General features: G+C 33.5%; 1 protein-coding gene across 2 annotated transcripts in view; it reads left to right on the plus strand.

Moving 5' to 3' along the window:
- Positions 1 to 21,719, plus strand: part of LOC149423778 (semaphorin-2A-like) — a 647,562-nt gene that overhangs the window by 595,808 nt on the left and 30,035 nt on the right. For both annotated transcript variants that reach the window (XM_089631808.1, XM_089631809.1), the window contains one exon: positions 18,791 to 18,961. In XM_089631808.1, the coding sequence (XP_089487934.1) occupies positions 18,791 to 18,961 (171 nt within the window). The remainder of the gene's footprint in view (positions 1 to 18,790; positions 18,962 to 21,719) is intronic.

Here is a 21,719-nt window from a genome sequence, read left to right on the forward strand (position 1 = left end):
AAAATACCTGGCAAAGGGAATAATTTACGTGAATATTTGTGAATTATTTCGTTTGAGAAGATCATTTAATCTGAATTATCAAGAAAGTCACAAAGGCCCAAAAATGGATATTGCAGATGCTTGGCACTACGCAAAGCTATCAAATTTTTAATTAAATTAAATTTTAATTCTTGGATATAGTTAACTGTTTTCTTATTTACTTTGTTAAGAATAAACGTTGTGAAAACTGCGTATGATATCATAAAAAAGATACTTTTTGTTTCGAATTTTTTTACGAGATTGAATTTTTATAGCAAGAAAAATGTTGTTAAGTTCGTTTTATACACACTATAAAACTTACTTATTGATAACATCACCCGGATAAAAAACATGCCTATATTTTCGGCAGTTTTTTGCGTGCGAGTTTATTAATAAATAAAATAATATTTTCTTCCATTGTTTGCCCCTTGCACAAGGGGGTACACGTATTATTGACAATTCAAAGCGACATATTTGTACATAAAATCTGTAGAAAAACATGTATTTGAACGTGATGAGAATAATACCAAATTTGATCAACTTTTCTATCGGCGTTTTTAAGTTGGCCTCTGAACGCGGACCGATAGAAACGGAAATGAAATTTGTTCCTCTGAAACCATCGCATTATTCCGGCGGCAGATGTCGGAAGAGATGCATTATATATGAGCCGAGACAGAGTTTTATTTCTCTTTATTTTATTAAATTAATTTGCCGCATCGTGCCGCAATTTTTTAATTTGGTCCAAATTGGAATAAATGAAACATGGGATATTCCCGGAAGAGCTTCGTATCATCTCGCTACTGGAATGCGTCGTAAAAATAATTCAAAGTGTTCGGAAAAAGTTATTAAATTAAAATTTGTATAAGTATATTTTATTTTTTATTTTAAAGCAATAATAAATATGTATATACCAATATTTAATCAAAAAAGTATCAACATAAACAAACCCGTATAATGAACAAAAAATATAATATTTCAACTGATCAAATCTTAAAAAGGGTGTGCGCCTTGGCTAAAGTTGATTTTGTGGTGATTTTAAGAATTTAATGTGGATAGTAGAATATTTTATTTATTAAGGATTTGACACTTTATTACAATATGTAAGTTTATCAGGACACATCCAATCCAAAGGTAAATTAAACAAACTATATGTACTTACGTATATGCATACTAATTATTCATTGTTACAAGTTAATAAGACAGAAAACAAGATAATAAATAATTCACTCGTAATGTACAAAATAAAATAGTATTCCACTTCGATGTATTTAATGACCAATATCTAATCTAATTAAAGCTTTAGATAGATTATTGCTACCATTTATATCGGGGTCATTTTTTTGTGTCATTCATTTTGAGTTAATCGTAAGTTACGACAATTTATAGTGTCTAGTACTAAAATACTAACGTTTCACACACAAGTACCTACCTATAGTACCTACAGTGGAAAATAAAAACCGTCAGAATATATTAAAAAAATATTATTCATTGGTTTATGAATTTAACCGACTTTTTTTTCTTTAACGCTTACCGCAACAGATTTCCAACCGCTGTGAACTTACGTGTGGAAGAAGAATGTGGAGAAGTACCTGGCTATTCAGATCTGGTCACCAAACACGGCTAAAGTCATTGACTAAATTAGATTAAATATTATCGATACTTCAATGGCTAAAGCCTTTTCAAGCAAGGTTTCGATTCTGCATAGCGATCTTCCACGAGGGCGATACTGCACGGTGTATTGAATATTGCCAGAATCTCGTCAAATTATTGGTATTCCAGTTAACAACGGGATTGCAGGCCCGTAACAAATGAATTGATAGGTTTCCTAATAAACCTTTAGTAAAATTGTATTACCGTGATGTCGGAACACGTGCTCATAAAAATCTTAATATTTCCGCATTTTGTTATTCTATATTATCAAGACAAATGAAGGTGCATGAACACAATATATTAGGAATTTTGGCATTTCCGTTTTAACCGGATTCCCAATAATTTGAAGAGATTTTTAATAAATTTTCGCAAGCAATATTTTTCAAAATGAAACACCCACAGTTAATAAAAATCTTGAGTAAAAATAAATACTCCCAACGGGAATTGAACCCGCAGTCAATACTCATTTTTCTACCACTCTGATTTGACTGACTCGTATAAAGTCATATATTCTAAATAGAGCTTGATAAATGCATAGTTATGTGTACACGTGCTCCAGCGTTTGACGTAATTATGAAGCTTCCATCACGGATAAAAGAGTAAATTAGCTTGGAACGTTTCTTTTAAACCCTTTATTCGTTAAACATAAGTATTTCTCTTCAGCCATTAATGGCTGAATTCTCTGAAAAATGCTGAAAACGTGCAGGTGAATTATAATACGAACCGGTATGTTTATAATTAGAGTAATGAGAACGTGAATATATGCGACATAATGAGTTGTACTGCGCAGCTGCATGCTCTCTTGTTATTATGTTATTAACTGAAAAATGCATGTTTGCATACTGCTACTGAGTGCATCAGTGGTGTGCAGTTCATTAAGACTGAAAAACTGTGCCTAAAATATCATTTTAAAATCTGTGTTGAATATTTTTTCCGTAAATTATGAATATTGATTTATCACAATCGTTCTATAGGAGTAAAGTTTTCTATTTGATGAAAAAATTAATAAGAGTTCCTCAATCTAGTTGTTTTAGCTGGATGTAACCCACAGAGTCATGCATCCACATACTGCTCACACTCAAGACTATGAAATATTGCTAGTAATTTCTACTCAGTAAAATGTTCGTTTTTACAGTAAAAGATATAATTTTGTTTTAGACGAATTTAATTTTAATTGCACTCTACCGGTTTTGGAAGCACCCTTCCTTCGTCAGGAGAATATTAAAACTAACCTATGATACAAAATATTGACAGATATATACACAAAAAATATAATTTAGGTGTTTGAGTGGGAGGTTAACAAAGGGGGACGGGTAATTGCGGGAATTCTGGCAATAACAGAGCGGTTTACTGGAAATATATCTAGAATGGGACTAAACAATAAATTAATTTGGTTATTCTTTATTGTAAATTACGACGAGCCACAAAGTAAATGCTTATTACAAATATGTTCGTTTTTAAATTAGATACATCATGTTATTCCTACCCTAAAGACTTGATCCTTTTTACCCATTTTCAAATAATTAAAGCACACTAAAATTTATACCTGCCATGAAAAAAAAACTCACGGCTTGCCTTTGGTCATAGTACAATGCAAGGCACTGATGTACATAGTAATTATCTGTTGACTGAAAGACCCCAACGTTTGGAGAACTATATAGTAATTGTTTCTTCAGCCGTGCTACACGGAGGCACACCAATACATCCATGCCTAGTCACCCACACACACTTGCACACCACGAGCAATTAGATTCATGCATTAAAATTAATGTTTTAACGTCCGTTTAATTGTTCCTTTGTTCGTGTGCCAGTTTTGTTCGCTGTATTTTGCTGTTTTGTAAGCAATAGCAATAGTTTTGTATTATGGTGATTTTGTAGGTTTTTAAAATACGTTCTGTTTTGTTTTTAGTCCAAACTGCCCGTTGTCAGTAGGACTACGGTATTCTCATCGGAAAATACTTGGCTCTTCAAATTAGCTACTAAACATAGCACAAGTATGAGAAGCGGTATGTGGGAACCATTTATTTGATAACCAAATCCTCTGCCACAGGTCACCCCGATTGGTCCGCTATGTTTGGTTACTTGCAGGGGTGCCCGGGTTCACGGGGTGAACTGCATGGTAAGCCAGATGGAGATTCTGCAGCAGGACATTTTTTTAATGCGAGTATGGAGGTTGTCTTAGAACAACCGCCCAGTTCATTAAAATGCCGTCCCACTTTAAACTCGTATTTTGGTCTGTTATTAGAATGGGTGTTGATCAAATATATTTCTATCTATATTCTAATAATGCACACATTACGTCAAGAAGATTAAAATTACTCAAGACAATCGAAGACAGGGCCAATACGACAAACCAGATGCAATCAAGTAAGCTGAAAAGACAACAACGACACTGGAACAAAGACAGAACAGGCTACACGCTGCGCTGATGCAGTCAGAAAGCCTCAGATACAAAGAGATTAATCTAACAATAGGCTTTTGCGGGCCCACGCGAATCCACTGTAGCTTAGGCATTGTAAAAGCCTTAATATTGATCGAACAATGTCGGATATTAAAATTAACTACGAATAAAATTAATAATGACGACCTCTATTTTAGAGTCGTAAGCTTATTGCCACCAAAACTCTGAGGTCACAGGTTCGAAACCCGGTGAACCAAATTCTTTTAATTTCACTTGAATGTTTGCACCTCGTTTCAGTATGGACGACACTATCTGATACGGTATAACTTTTGGGAGACCACCATTTACAAATATGAATCTTAACTAAAGTTATTTTTTTATCAATATAAATAAACTATCGAGAATAATTACATAATCCTGGGTTCGATTCCTAGTTGTTGCCGTTATCTTTTAATTTGCTGAGTTTGGTTCTGTTTCATGTTTCGTTTAGACTTATTAGTAATATCTTCTTCTTCACTGATGGTGTAATCCATCAAAATCTACCTTCAAAAGTTAAAGAATAGTTGTTCCAGTAAAAATTGAATACTCATTTAGACTTTTAAAAAAGTGCCATGTAAATATAAATCGGAAATGGATATCCAAGACACAATCTAGGTTACAAACCAATTCATTAGAAATTTGTTATCATTCCAAAAGGTAGCTGCCAAAAATAGTTGGAAGATAATATTGTTAATTTTCAATTTGAAATATGAGATCGACAAATGTGACGTTTAATAACTAGGTTCCAATGGTCGAGTGGTTAAGACAATGTCCCGGTAAGACGAGAGATCCTGGGATCGATTCCTAGTTGAGAATGTTATCTTTTATTCACTGTATAATAGTATATAAGTTATAATTTCAAGCACAAATAAATAAAGTAGCCCATATCCGTACTAGATATTTGCTATTCCTTTTGATTTAAAAAAAATATTCAGTTTGTTCAAGTATTTTGGCCTAAAGTCCAAATTTAGAGTTAAAATGAAAATTGAAATGGCCGCGCAGTCGTTGCTCTTAAATAAAAAATGTTATTTCTATTCCCATCTACATTGTGTCCTTTTCACCAATATCCGTTTCCCTTCCCAATTTGAGGACGTGATAAATATACCAATCATATTTTTATTTAAATAATATTTTTTTATTCTCTTTTTTTAATTTAAATGTACCTAGATACAATAAGCCTCAATAAACACAAAACCAGATTGAATTTTATCTGAATCTGCGGGAAAATTATGGACACGTTTGTGTTTTTAATATTCAAAAGACATAATGTTTTATTTTGGCGTATGCAAATATCAATTATTTTTATTGTCCGATTAATTCTGTACCCTTTTCATTGGAAAACCGTCACTTTTGTGTGTAGCACCATTAAACAACATTAAATTTACATTGCCTAAATTAATAAAATTTCACCACAAGTGCTTATTGCTTAACCTATATCAACGCAAGTTATTTATTTCTAAAATGTATGTAGAGGTGCTCCCTTTCCTTGATATGACGGTGTTTACATAGATTAAACGACCTAACCTTATGTATCAACCACAGGAAAGTTTTTTTTAAGTGCTAATTAAAAGATGGTCAAATGACGAAATTACATAGGCGTGAATTTCACGTTGGTACCTATGTCAAAATTAGATACATACGTAACACACGGACGAAATTACACATGGAGAGAAATACACCTACTTAAATTACGCCTACTAGAACTACACACTAAACCTAACCTAACTTTTTTATGTGAAACCGCATAAGAATCCTAAGTGATTCCAACCGTCTGAATCCAGTGATACTGTGGCATTCTCAATTGGAGTATGTTGTGAGGCTAAAAGAAGGTGGAAAAGAACCTGAACTATTCAGATCTGGTCACCAAACACGGCCAAAGCCATTTAAAGCAACGTTTCAATTCTGAATGTTGGTCTTACAACAAGGCGATAGTAAGAGTATCTTTCACTCTTGAACGTGCCGCAAATATATTATTTTAAATGAGTAAATTGTGAAATAACACAAATTGATCAAATGAGAGACGTGAAGACGATTAAGAGACTCCAATTCACCTATGGAACCAATGTCCTGCCCTGTTGGGAGCTAGGCTAAGATATCTGGGAAGGCACGGCCAAATTTCCAACGACAACCCTGGTGAACTTTACCAAAGGGACAGAGATACTGTTAAAGCAGGGGTAGGAAACCTTTTCACCGTCGGCGGTCATTTGGATGTTTGTAATCTCACCGGCGGGCCGCTTCTAGATTTTAGTGGCGTGGGGGGGGCTTTAAATTAAGGTTGAATCTTTGTGAGGCTCCCCAGCTTCGATTAAATGCAGCACACAGTCTGCATCTTGGATTTTATAACTACACTTCGAACATGAGAATGTTTTCCTTCATAATGCGTACGCAGATGAATCCACAACTTGGATATTATCAGAGGCGGATTTGCCCTTAGGCCTATGTAGGCCCGGGCCTAGGGCGGCCAGATATTAGGGGCGGCCAATCGTGACAAAAAAGTCACAGATGATAGCAAGAAATTACTTCCTAAGTACCTAAATATTCTACGTACGAAATAGCGATATGCAAGAGCGTGTTCACACACAGCACACAGCGCACGACAATCGACAATTATACAGTAATTGAACTAGCGAATTTAGCAAGCGTATTTTTTTACATTAATTCCACACAGGAGGCTTTGAGGAAAATATTTTCCCTCACGACCTATGTCATCTTAGGTGATGCTGTGTGGAGGGTCTTTTTAAGGAAGGGAAGGATAGGAAGTTCTGAAAAGGAAAATCTATGAGGGGTGGGTAGGAATCTGGGGATTAGTGTGTCCAGGAGTGACATACGTATGAATACATCCCTCCAACTACGGTGCAAGGCGATGGGTCAAGATAGTCCGGCTGGAAAGGTCAAAAGGCCTCCCTCACCCAGTCTCTCTCGATCCGGCCCGCCACGCAGCAGGTGGGCAGACGTATCCGCCGCCAAGACCTGGACAAATCTCACCCCATGAACCATGAATGATAATGGCAGGAAAATCAAAACGGTTTTGAACCTAGGAACTTACTGAAAAGTTTGTATACTCCTGGTCAATATGATGGGTACTGAGAAAGGGGCGGCTACATGGTCTGGGGCCTAGGGCGGCCAAGACTGCAAATCCGCCTCTGGATATTATCGTTACATTCTAACACAAAATCAGCTTTACTTTAAGAGTTACTCCTTGTGCGAGTACCCAACATAATTAAAACTATACCCAGAACACGAAAATGGCTCCCTCCGTTTTTTGTAGCACATAGTCTGCAACTAGAATTTTAAAACTGCAATTCAAAAACGAGAATGGTTTCCTTGTCAAATTTATCTGCAGATGAATCCACATCTGTAAGCGAGTCACCAGTTTAATTAGCGTCACACTTATAATTTCTAATTAGTAAAATGATAAGATATTAAAAAGTGATGTTGGAACTCCATTTAGTTGTGCCTAAAACGCTTTCTAGTAACGTAGGTGAACCTATCAGCTATGCTTTACCATTCTCTGGGTTTCGTAATAATATCTTCAAATTATTTATCTAAAATACGGTGAAAGAACACCGTACTCGCGTTTTGAAAGTGATCGCGGGCCGCGCCAAAAATCCTCGAGTGCCGCAGATTCCCCACCCCTGTGTTAAAGGAATCATGTAAAATTGGAGCAATGGGTCTATGGCATGGCTTGAGTGCTGGCGGGAACTATGGTAAACGGTCTCCGCTTTAATTAAACAAATAGCTCACGTATTCTAAAGTTAAAACCTATTAAAAATACTGGTTTTTAACTTATGTAATTTCAGTTAATGTTTTTTAAGTTGTTAATTTAAGTAGGTGTAATTATCTCCATGTGTAAGTACGTCCATGCGTAATTACGTCCGTGTGTAATTCTGGCAATGATTTGTTCGTGAAATCCACGCCTGTGTAATTTAATTCATCGGTATAGATATTTTGTATGAAGTATTCCATAAATTTTGCAACATTTCAAAAAAGTACGTCACATTTTTACACACAACATGTGCAAACAAATAACTCCAACTTCAAAATGAACCATCGCAATATTACATGCATAAAATTATTATTCAATTTGTCTAGTGTAAGTATCTGTTTTCTATGATGCAGTGCATAGAGAATATAGAGTTATAGAGTCCACAGTAGGTAAGGGTGGTATGAAGTAGGGAGACTGGGATGAAACAGAAGGGTTGCTGTAATCCCTTTAACGACTCACAGCGGCGGCGTCATAATTTCAATTTCCTGCAGCTCTGCGGAATTTAGCGCACTTAAAAGAAAATCCACCCTTCAAGGGCGGAGTGATCAAGGGCTGGGACGCGACATTTACGCTAAAAGTAGCCGTTCCCGGGCGAATAATGGCAAAGGGACACAATACGCCGAGCCACTGAATACTGCTTGTGACAGGTTTTATTTGCCGAATTAAATTATGTTTACACACATGATTCTATTTGGTTACTCTTCAAACGAACGAGCATTTATATCCATTTTAAAATGCTGTTTTTTTTGTAATGGTAATGGTGTACCACAATTCACGGAAAATGTGTTTTGAAGTATTTTACATAAATACTACATTTTTGAAACGTTATCGAAATATTTTTTTTTACAATTAACATATTCATATTACAGACGTGTACAGATCATTAAACTCATACGAATTTTCTTTGGTTTTCAAACATGGATGTCCTACAATTCTATCTTCACAATCGACCATAGATTTTCGATGGCGTTCACATCGGGGCTATTCCCAGGCTATGGGAGATATAAGACCACTATATCATTGTGTCAGGGAGCCTTGTCGTGCATGAATGTTCCATCACCATTTGTAAATCAAGTTTTAAGTATATATGAACAATCAGATGAAGAAATTATAAAAACGCTGTAAAAATTAACTCCTTAGATGAAAATCACGAGAATTAGTGTTTGAGTCTAATATTCTGCACACATCTGTACTATGTGCATGACCCACTTGTGTAAGAAGACCTTATTGAATGGTAGCATTGACATCCAAAAAACCAAAATTCGAAGAAGGAATATTAATATATTTATTATATCATTATATTATAATCAAAATATATTAATGTACGTATTATAATATTTATATAAAAAAAATTATACAGGGTTTTCCAATAAGAGGTGTTATTTTGATATTCAATCGTAAAAGATCAATGGTTTCGTTGCTTGTGTGGCACGTAGCGCCGTCTTGTTGAAAACAAACGTTGTCCAGATCAATACCATTTAATTCCGGCCATAAAAAATCATTAATCATCTCTCGATAGCGATCCATTCACCGTAACTGTAGCTCCAGCCTCATTTTCGAAAAGGTAAGGTCCAATGACTCCGCCGGACCATAAACCGCACCAAACAGTCACACGTTGAAGATAAAGAGGCTTTTCAACAATAACTCTTGGGTTTTCCGAGCCCCAGATGCGACAATTTTGCTTGTTGACGAAGCCACCGAGGTGGAAATGGGCCTCATCACACAAGATGATTTGCATTTGATTCACTCAAATTTTAATAATTTAAATGCGTTGTTGAAGCGTCTAACGTTCCATTTTTATTAATGGCGTAGTTTCTACTTGTAAAATGTCAAAAAATGACAGCTTCAAAAGTAACATCTACCGAAATAGCGGGCTATTCAAAATAACACCTTTTATTGGAAAACCCTGTACTATTATGTTATTAATATATATCAATATAACTATACGATTATGATATTACTTTTTATTATTATATTATGATATTATTACATAACGATATTATTATATATCATGATATAATGATATTATTACATTATGTTATTATAATATAATTATATTATGATATTATAATATTTCGATAAAGTGATATTATTATGTAATTATTATATATTTTATTATTATATTATGATTTATTTTATATTATTCTATTATGATTTTTGATTTTTATTATATATTATATTAATGGCGTAGTTTCTACTTGTTAAATGTCAAAAAATGACAGCTTCAAAAGTAACATCTACCGAAATAGCGGGCTATTCAAAATAACACCTCTTATTGGAAAACCCTGTACTATTATGTTATTAATATATATCAATATAACTATACGATTATGATATTACTTTTTATTATTATATTATGATATTATTATATTATGATATTATTACATAACGATATTATTATATATCATGATATAATGATATTATTACATTATGTTATTATAATATAATTATATTATGATATTATAATATTTCGATAAAGTGATATTATTATGTAATTATTATATATTTTATAATTATATTATGATTTATTTTATATTATCATATTATGATATTATTTTATGATATTACAATATTATGATTTTATGATATTGTTATGTGATTATATTATGAAAGCATTATTATATTTTATTATTATGTTATAACATACAAAACTAACTTCTTCGATTTCTTAGAGTGACATATTTCTAAAAATACTTTCACTTCATTTTTCAAAACTTCTATGTATTAACAGTCAATTAAAATTCGTGAGCGTATTATAATTCTTGAGATCAATTATTTTTTCTCTCCACACATTTTCTTCCTTTTATAACTATTACCTACTTATAAATTAATTTAAATTAAAATTCATTAATTTTGACTTAAAATCATTAGTTAAGTTTTCAGAACAATCTCAGGCGAAATTGCGTAATGATATTTTATGGACATACGTAATAGGTACTACAACTATGTAATAACTAAAAATATCCTTAACTGTATCTTATTGTTCCGTGTATGTCTTTTTTTTTTAACTTCCGATTTAGTTGTCCGGGTTAAATCTTCCCCAAAGGAAAAACTTAACCCTTCCACTCACTTTTCCACAAATGATCATCTAGTCAATCAACATTATGTAAGTGCATTATATAAGCAAAATAAATACAAAACAATACAAGAACAACACGTCAACTCACCAGAGATCAAATGGGAAAATAATTCACCGACTCCAGATATTTTCATATGAGAGGGTTCGGCTCGGTAGAACTTCTAACAGGGCCTATAAATCCTACTGATCCCTCAACATAAATATTTAAAAATTAAAATTAAAAACATTATTATTATTAATCTATACTTGAATTATAAAATGAATTGGGTAACTATTTACTTCCAATCTGTGCTTAGTTTTAGGATCAGAGAAAAACACCGAATCAGCTTAAATTTGAAAAAAAAATTCTCATCCCTTTTCCTTGAATTATATTCCACTCTTAGCCTAAATATTGATTTTAATACTCAGTATTTAATATGTCTTTTTGTGTTGATTTAGATTATAACTTTTGGAATTTTCCAGCCAACCTTTGCTGCCGACCCAAACAATAGTTTAACGAAATACAAAGTACATAAATGGCCTCGTAGTAAACTCGCCATTTCCGTGTCACGTTTTTACTCGTAGGTCTGAAAAGATTTCGTTTCAAGTGTGAAGCTTCCCCAGAGCAGTGATGCACAACTCTCGGCACAAATTTACACTTTATTTTTGTAAATTAAATTGTTCAAAATTTCCCCACATCGGCAAAAAATCTCGAGATCTCAAACATTGGCTGTGAAGTACAGGTTTGATAAATTTAAAATTTCGATTATTCGGTCATACATTCATCTCGGCAGTAAGATCTGCAGAGTCCGCTCAAAATCAAGTAGGGGAACACCCCTCTGGGGAGGAGGGGGAGGTTTTTTGAAAAATGAATGTTTGTAAGTCGAGTGAGGTAACGTTTAGGTTTTCATAAGAGGTAAATCAAATTAAACCACTTCCAATTCAATATTATAACATTTGGTGAGTTAGCCAGGTATTGTGTTAAACATGAAAATAACACAATTATTCAAGCAATAAAACATATTATTACACAGAAATTACAGTATTTAAATTCATATGAGTAATAATTATTATTTACATCATACTGATTTCATTATTAAAATTTGATAACGTTTCAAAAGTGTAGTATTTATGTAAAAAAATTATGTTTTGCGTGAATTGTGGTACACCATTACCATTACATAAAAACCGGCACAGCATTTTAAAATGAATATAAATGCGCGTTCGTTTGAAGAGTAACCAAATAGAATCATGTGTGATCATCATATTAAATTAAATTGATACTTTTTCCATTCTATCACGTGCGCGCCCGCTCGCACTCGCAAGTACTAGTAGGGGTAAAACAGTAATAAATGCACAAAATAAATTACCATATTGTGCATTCATGCATATTGGGTTGCGAGCAGTTGATTTCACAAAAATATTATAGACATTCGCAATACCTACATTATCAATATTATAAAAATAAATTTTAAATAAAGACGAGAATTAAATTATAAATACAATATGTATGTTATATATAATTTATAAGTATGTATGAGACGATGTATGAATGTGAATGAGGCAAGGAGTGTGTGCCAAGACCGAGTTGTTTGGCGATCCGTCCCCTCTGCCTACCCCTGCGGGGAAACGGCGTGATGGTTAGTTAGTTAGTTAGTTAAAATATGTATCTTTGTAAATTGACAAAGGATATTAAAGAAAAAAAAAAATCCGAAGAAGCATGCGGAATTAAAGTTTATAATTTAAAGAAAAACTGCAAAGACAAAATTTATCTGAAAACACTGTTTTTTAGATGTCATTGTCTATGCTAATTTGACAGTGGATAATTGTTTCCCGACCATCTTCTTAGAACACGTGAAATATTCACCGCCACCCCCCATAGCTTATAGAGCCTTCGTTTACCACCCCACTCTACTTCACATGCACATACAATGCCAATAAACCCCTCTACTCTCGGGGATAGTGCGAGTATGCCTTATACTCACAATTTACGATCGGAGTCCCCGCTTTGATAAATCTAAAATGAGATACGATGTGGAAGGACTCTTCTACTTACACTACTAGTAGTAATAGGGCTTCTAGATTATTTGTTTGTGTTCTTGATTGTTAGCGATATGATTTTCATTTCAATTTTTGGTCTCGTTGAAAATTAATGTTTTTATCTCTGTTTAATTAAATCAGTGTAAGAGTATTAGACATTTTATGGTCACATAAAAGATTCTAATATCCGCAGTCACTAAAAAATCATGCAATAAAAATACTAAAAAAAAATGAAAAAACAACGTTTTGTACGAGCTAGGAGGCAATGGAATTATTGAAGGAGTTGGGAAAATTTAACGTTTTGAGTGAACTGACAATTCAGAATTGGTCACTTAACACAACTTACTACATTTAAATAAATAAAACATTGAAGAAGACGATAATATTCGTATATCTAAACGAAACATGAATCAAACCGACAAATATCAGACATGAAAATAAAAAGATAATGGTCACAACTAGGAATAGAATCCAGTATCTCTTGTCTTACCGGGGCAGGAGTCTTAAACCACTCGACCATATTTAAAATTCAGAATTAACAATATCATCTTGCAACTAATATTTCCCATATTTTTGGCATCTGCATTTTAATGAAATTGGTTTGTAACCTAGATAGTGTCTCGGATAAACACATCAGATTTTTATTTATATGGAATACCTTCTTTTTAAAAGTCAAAATTCAGGAAAAAAATATTCAATTATTTTGAAGGTTATTATTATTAGTTTGATAGATATCAATGTAATAAATCACTTGAGATACCTGTCCTGGTAAGACAAGATATCCTGGGTTCAATTCCTAGTTGTGACCGTTGTCTTTTTTTATTTATCTGTGTCTTGTTCTGTTTCGTGTTTCGTTTAGATATTAGTATTATCTTCTTCTTCAATGATTTGAAGAAGAAGAATTGACAGGTATCCTCACAATAAATTAAAATTGATCCTAAAAATTAAAACAATCACAAAAACGATTCTCTCAAAATTAATTTTGACACAAAGTCTGAAACGTTTGTCTTATTTCTTAAATAGACCTCTCTGAAACTTTCCAAATATTAGGAAATCCTAAGTTGTTTTTCATTTCTGACATCCTTTATATATCTTTTAGAATACCATGTTCAGTAAAGTCCTAGTGAATTTTGTGACGGCAAGAGATGGAAGGAAAGTACTAACGATTCCTAAAAGTAAAAGATTACACAGAATTATGAAGGTTTGTTTTTAAATGATCCTAGGCCTAAGGGCCCACATTTGAATTCTTGTTCTGGAGTTTGATAATGTTCAAATGTTGATAAAATCTATTTCGGAGTGGTCTCATTCGATTCAGCACTAATGAATGAAAAAGTTAACACTTTGTTAAGAAAAGTAAGTGTCAAGCTTATCAAAACTATTGAAATTTACATGGAAAATCTAGCATTACATTTTATATAAAGTTTAATATTACTTTTGTTGGCTTTTGTGATAAAGATTGGAAAGTATTTGTTTGGATTCCGGGGGTGTTAATTATTTCTTAATTCCTCGGGCTATTATCCGTTGAGTCAATTTGTTAACTTTTCGGAACAGCTCATATGGTCTATATTTCCCTTATCGTCATACTAAACGGCGTTAGAAAGAAAAAATATCAATCTTTACATTCAAATGTAGAAGTTAACCACAAAATAATGAAAATGTACACATCTACGAAATTAAAGGTTTTGACCGCAATTTAAAAAATCTAGTAATTCTAAAATAGTTCAGTATTTAGACGAAAAAACGTAAGATGCGCCATTTTAAAGTTTTAATATTTTAAAAATTAAAAGTTTTTTAAATACCATAACTAAAAATATAATTTTCAGGTGTATTTCATCACCTTTCAAAAATAGTTTTTGACTATTCTACTTTCCGACAGCATCTTCAAGAAATTTAACTGTTAATACGTCACAGGCGTGAAGGTTTACCAAGCAAAATACGTGTTGTAAAGTGTATACGTGTGTTGAATTATACTGTGAAATGTTTTGCTATCACAACAAAACAAGTGGTTAAAATTAGTTAATGTTATTTCCACTGAAGTAGCAGCCGCACCACACTCAATAACAACTTTATAAACGTAGGATGAAAGCAATCAAATTATTCATCGATATTAATAGATATAGCGACAATCTAATTATTATTCCCTTCCCAGATCCAACTCTCTCCGAAATTTGAACATCTTCAAGTCTGCAGTCTGCAGCATAATCGGCAAACAAATTATTATTATTATTGTGTTATCAATTCTCAGTTCTTCGAGGCAGGGAAGTGGGGCTAATCCCGGCAAGTAATTTCCGGGCCTTTAAGTTATTCCCGCGAATAGCTTAATCCACGCTTAAGCCGGGGTACTTAGCGGGCTAAGCCGAACACATTTCTCGCCCAGCGGGTTACAGAACCTTCCCTTACCTAGGGGTAGGCCGTGGTAGCCCGCAAGAGCCTTTACAGCGGCTGGCGCGAGAATGCGAAGGCTTTCATTAAAATATTATATTACAGCGGGATATTCTTCTAGGCTTACATGTTATTATTATTATTATACTGCCGTTGAGAGGTGAGTATGATTTATTATTGTGTGCGAAAGCGTTTGAGCTGTTTGACTTTATGACTTCCGGAGCCGGTAGCTTAGAAAAAATATGATGCTCATATGCTAAAGAATTAATCGTTATATTTATGGCTGCTTCACAAGAATTCCCAAAAATTTAATGAAGTTTAAAAGATCTTTAAGTATTTTTCAGTTATAATTAAGTTATACACTACGATTATAATAAGTGTTTTATTGTCTTCCTTTTTTGTAACAAATACAAATAATGATATCCTCACTGGGTTCTCCCGTACTGAAGATTTATTTTATATACTATTAAAATTTAGTAGTATGGATAATACGAAGTACCTAATTATGATTGTTTTTTTCTTAAATAATTATAAATATATTTTTTAATGTTTTTTTAGTGTAGTTGGTGTAGGTGTCAGTATAATTTCTATTTCTAATCTCCCAATGTTTTGTATCCAGCTTTTTATTTGAGAATTAAATGTTAGCAAAAATGTTGTGAGTTTTCAATGAGAGTGGGATTTGGTTTTAAAGTTTAGTACCACAATATAGGAAGCTTTTTTGCCCAAATGTTGTATTAGTGGTTATTGGTTGGATATGTTTATGACCCTGAGATCTGGTGTTTCTAATATGGATGTTAGGTTTTATTTTTTATGTTTAGAATTAATAGTATTGTTTTAGAATGGAGTTTTTTGTTAATTTACACTAATGATGGTGTCAGATAAAGTTATTAATGTAACTAACTGACCCATTTCCCGATTCTCCGCAAGCGTACTGTTGCATTGAGGTGATTTTTCACAAAAACGGCGCTATACAAATTATCCAATCAGTAGTATTGTAAGTTAAGAGATTGAACAGTTCTGGCTTCTTACTTCATTCTTAATCATACTTGGTACATATATGTATATTCTGTTATTCCATGAGCCGACCTGTTTATTGGAATCACTTGTCCATGTCATGTCTTCTTGGGACATTCCCAATTTGAAATTCCATATATTAAATTCTGCGACTTATATTATCCTTGATTTCTTATCTCGGTCCATCAACTGACAACCTTCTAAAACTTCGCGCATCGCGCTGATATCGAACGTACATACAACGCGCATAAGGTAACTAATTTCTCCTTCGAGAATCTATAAAAAAAAATATTGGCATTTTTTCGTAATAATGCAATTATATTTTTTTGTTAACAAATTAGAGAGAAGGCTTACAGAAAATTGAAAAAACACGAAATCTCTTCAAAGTCTTAACAAAAGAAATACACATCAAGTACAGAATTATTAATTTATTAAATAAAACAAAGTAATGTCTGTTAAAACTTTATCGCCTGTCTGAATTATTCTCCGTACAACTGATTCCAATTTTAAAAATGACACTCAAATTTGAGTTCATTGTAGTGAAAAATTAGGTGCAGTAATAATGCACATCGTCACAGACAACCTTATTTAGTGTGTATGATATTTGGATTGACTGGAAAACTTACGTTTTTATTACTAGAAATAATTTCTGCTATAACTACCCACCCATAATCATCAAGTCAGAGTTTCTGAAAATCATTTAATAGCTATTAAAAATTATTATAATCACATAAAACTGTAATTTTTAGCTTTCTTTCAACTTCAAAAATGATATATTTATTATATTAATAGTAATTGGCTAATTTTAATAACGCCATTTTTTATGCCTCCAACAAAGTAATGTATTTCATTAATTTCCGAGCATAATTACAGCGGAAATTTAATTATTTATTGAAATATTATTTTCAAACAAACGAAAATTCAGTTTGATTTGTAGTGAAAAACTTGTATTTAAAGTTCAGTCTATTTGAAAATATTGTTCAATGTTAATTTGGCAAAAGAGTTCAATGCAATGAATTTCGGTGAGCATTTATCAAATTTTCACATTTTTTTATACCTGAAATCCTGTTGGGCGGAATAATTGCATCTTACAATTAGTACCAGATTATAATTTCTTCATTTTCAAACAGTTAGGTTTAAAAGTAAACTTGGTAGTCTTGAAAATGTCTCCAAAGACCTATTTACAGACATTTTCAAGACTAACAAGTTTGAAAATGTCTCTAAAGACCTATTTACAGACATTTTCAAGACTAACAAGTTTGAAAATGTCTCTAAAGACCTATTTACAGACATTTTCAAGACTAACAAGTTTGAAAATGTCTCTAAATACTTATTCGTTCAGGAAAATTACTCGTGTTATGAAAACCGTGTATATGTCAGTTCTTATTCCTAAAACATAATAATTATTACCATCTCCAGACTTCTTCAGACCATTTGCCCCATTTACCAACAAATCTTATCGCATCTCATAAGCTGTCCTTCATTTTTTCTGCTACCCTCTCCTAACGGAAGTTAGCTATCATCGGGGCAATGTTCACCTAAAACCTTAAAGAGACATAAACTTTTTAATTTTGCATGAGAATCTCAACTGTTCCCAGCTATTCGGAACCAGTGGGACTATGGCATTCCCCAACCGAGTTATATTGTAAAGCTAAATGTGTGAGGATGGGAAAGCAATGGGAAAAATAAAGGATTATTACTAACTAAGCACGTCTAAAACCCTTTAAAGCGACGTTTCTATCCCGAATGGTGATTTTTACCAGGTAGCGATAGTGAGAATATCTCCCACTCCTCACACGGAGAAAATTTACTGATATAAAATATTGCTATTTTATTAAGAATTTCTTCAAATTATTCATAATCCGGTTAAAAAAGCGATTGCAGACCTTTAACAAATGAATTGATAGGTTTCCTAATAAACTTTCAATAAAACACGAATATGTTATTACGATCTCGTAAAACGGGTTTTCATGAAAAATTTAATATTTTGGCATTTCGTCTTTGTTTATTATTAATTTTATTAATCTTTAGGAATATACTAATAGTTTAGTAAGAAACGTCCTGTAATTCCGTTTTTAACCGGATTTTAATAAACCAGCAATACTCATTTTTCACACATCCATTTCTAGATATTTTGCCCAATATATAAACAAATCTTACTATATCTCATAACCTTCGGACTTTTCGTATGTTTAGAGTCACAAATGCCCGACAAAACACGGCACTTCCCTTTATTATACCTGGTCCTTCAGCCTTACAACGTATCCCGATTGCGGATGCCATATTTCCCGTGGCTCCGAATAACTGGGAACAGTTGAGATTCTCATGCGATATTCAAATAAAACTTTAAAGGTGGTGCCTTGGTTTTTAATCCTTGGTCAATGGTTATTCTCATCTAATACTGCATTTTTTATTGTTTCAGAGGGACGCCCTGAACCTCGAGCCCAGTAACGTGGCGCAGTGCGTGTCTAAAGGCAAGTCCGAAGATTTCGAGTGCCGGAACCACATCCGAGTCATTCAGCCGCTGGGCGACGGGCAGAAGCTGTACGTGTGCGGAACCAACGCGCACAGCCCTAAGGACTGGGTGCTCTATGTAAGTACCTATATCATCATCAACAATTTCATTCGCTTCCCAATGCCCCTTGATTAAAAGAAAATAAAACTATCCGGTTAGCCCTGGCAATCTCGAAATGAACGAGGAGATTGTGAAATTACCGTTAAAAAAACTGAACGAGGAGATTGTGAAATTACCGTCAAATAAACTGAACGAGGAGATTGTGAAATTACCGTCAAAGAAACTGAACGAGAAGATTGTAAATTACCGTCAAAGAAACTGAACGAGGAGATTGTGAAATTACCGTCAAAGAAACACAACCCCATTAAATCCGTCAATCTTTTAGATTGGTCAATCGTGGATCCACTAAATTCAACCGAAGTTTGAAGGCTGCTCCTTTGTAAGGCTGTTGTAGAATAGCCACCCCATTATATTATTATCATTCGCAAACGTGCTGAAGCAGTATCCTTAACACAAAATGTCACAATATGTGTGACAGCTGTCAATGTTACTCTGTTACTCGTATAATGTTATTCTGTGTCTGTTGAATGTGTAAGTTTTGCGATTTTGTCGTTTTTAGAGGGAAGTTTTATCAGAATCCCAGCAAAAATCCGATAGATGGTTTGTATTGAGTAATTTGTATAGATTTTCAGCTGATCTCTTAGCGAAAGCCGACATATGTATTTTTTTTAATGTGAAACCGCACAAGAGTCCCAGATTCTCACAACCGACTGGAGCCAGTAAAACTATGGCATCCCCGATCGGGGTATATTGTGAGGCTGAAAATAGTGGGTAGGGAAAGGAGATGGGGAGGGGAAGATGGGGAAACCTGATGGGACCTGGCTATTCAGTTCTGTTCACCAAACACGGCCAAAGCCATCTCAAGCAACGGTGATACTGGGAATATATTTCGCTTGGAACGTGCTGGAATATGCTATATATTATTTCGAATTAGTAATTTGTGAAATAACACAAATTAATCAAATAAATGCGCACACCGGGATTGAACCAGCGACCTTGAGCTTGCTAGTTGAGAGCCTTACCACTCGATCACGGACGCCTTTAATGAAAATATTTATAACTTGCTGATTTGTTTTACTTTAATATTATCAACATCATATTATGTAAAAATATGTAGGTCCTAACCGGGCTCTGGGAGACTATTTACCACATCATTTTTCGGAGAAGGTGGGTGGTAAAATAGAAAACGCATTTTTTCTTCGCATCCTTTATTTTACCTTAAAGCCTTAAACACATTACGCTATTTTATGCACTCATAATTTGGGCGTGGCATATACGTGTTATATGTTGGGGTGACACACTACGCTATAATCTTCTCGGGAGATAGGGTCAGATCAATTGGGGAACTGCCGCCGAATATCATTTCTTTGTAAGGGATCTGTCACTTTGACACATGACAGCCGCGTAATTACGGCGCTCCGTAAATTGTTCGCATAATATAGTCTGGCTAGCAGAACACGGCGCTTTTCGTTGCCACGCCCATAATTATAACACATCATCTTTTTAGGTGTAACAGGTCTGTATGGGATTGTATGGCGAGCAATATGGAGTTATATAAAACGCTTTGAACTTATAGCTTAATCTGTCACCCCCTTCAAACTCTGTTCAAAATATGTAGAAAATTTGCAGCCTCTAACAGGCCTCCAAAGTGTTATCCAGCATCGCAACGACGATTAGTATTATGAATTTTTGTATCTCAAATTTTTACTATGCGTTAATATAATATTTTGAAAATATCACCTTGGACATTGTCCAATTGAATGGCTTCTAATAAATTATGTATTTACCTGAATATCTAATGATTAACTCCCAAAGTGCAATAATTATTGTCCCTAGGAAACTATTTCCGACGTTCCGCGTCACAAATGATAAATAACACGGCATCTAATTGTCCAGGTAATCAGATAAGTGCAATGGACTATTAATCATCATTCCTCCTGGGAATACCTAAATTATTATAATCTGAATAAACATGTCTTCGCGAATTGTGTTCAAAATTTTTAGTCAATGATTTGCCTCCCAGTGCTTTATTCGATTTATGAAAACCAACTGTGATCGTTTTGCTATTCAAAAGTGAAAAGATAATGTATAAAGTATTACAGTAAACATTTAAAAAAAATAGAATTGGGAATAGGATTACAAATATTTTTTTTTAACCAGGCTGCTGCCAATACTAATTTAAAAAAATATTATTAACAATATGTTTTCGAATTATTAAAAGCAATAATTAGTCGCCTGAAATATCAATTCAAATTGAAAATATCTCCAGAGTAAAAATAAATGCCGCCGACGGGAATTGTACCCACACCTTCTGATGTCCGGTCAGATGCTCTGGACCACTGAGCCACGTCGGCTTATTTCCAGCACGTTAAATAATTCAATATGTACTAGTACTTCAACGAACAATTCCTGCTTATTATATTTTGTTTCACCTGTAAAAAAAATCCAACTTTATTATTGCGAATAATTATTGCTTATAATAATTTCTTATCCTAAAAACATTGTCTTATAAACATTAGTTTATTATTAAAATAATAATAATATGATTTCGGTTCAGTAAATAATACATTGAATTTATGGCATTCTTACAATAGTTAGTGGTGTAAAATGGTCAGAATGATTGCCTTCCAAGCATGACATAACTTGAACATGAAGAAAACTGCATACCGATGTGATTTTTGACGTGTTAAAAGTTTTCCATTGATGTTTTTCTAATTTCACTGACAAAAAATGAAAATTGCTTGGCTGTTGTCTAAACACATTTTTTGTTAAATAT

This window comes from Hesperophylax consimilis, chromosome 5, assembly GCF_061612785.1.
Source record: "Hesperophylax consimilis isolate HC1 chromosome 5, BYU_Hcon_1.0, whole genome shotgun sequence".
In the NCBI taxonomy this organism is placed as follows: Eukaryota; Metazoa; Arthropoda; class Insecta; order Trichoptera; family Limnephilidae; genus Hesperophylax; species Hesperophylax consimilis.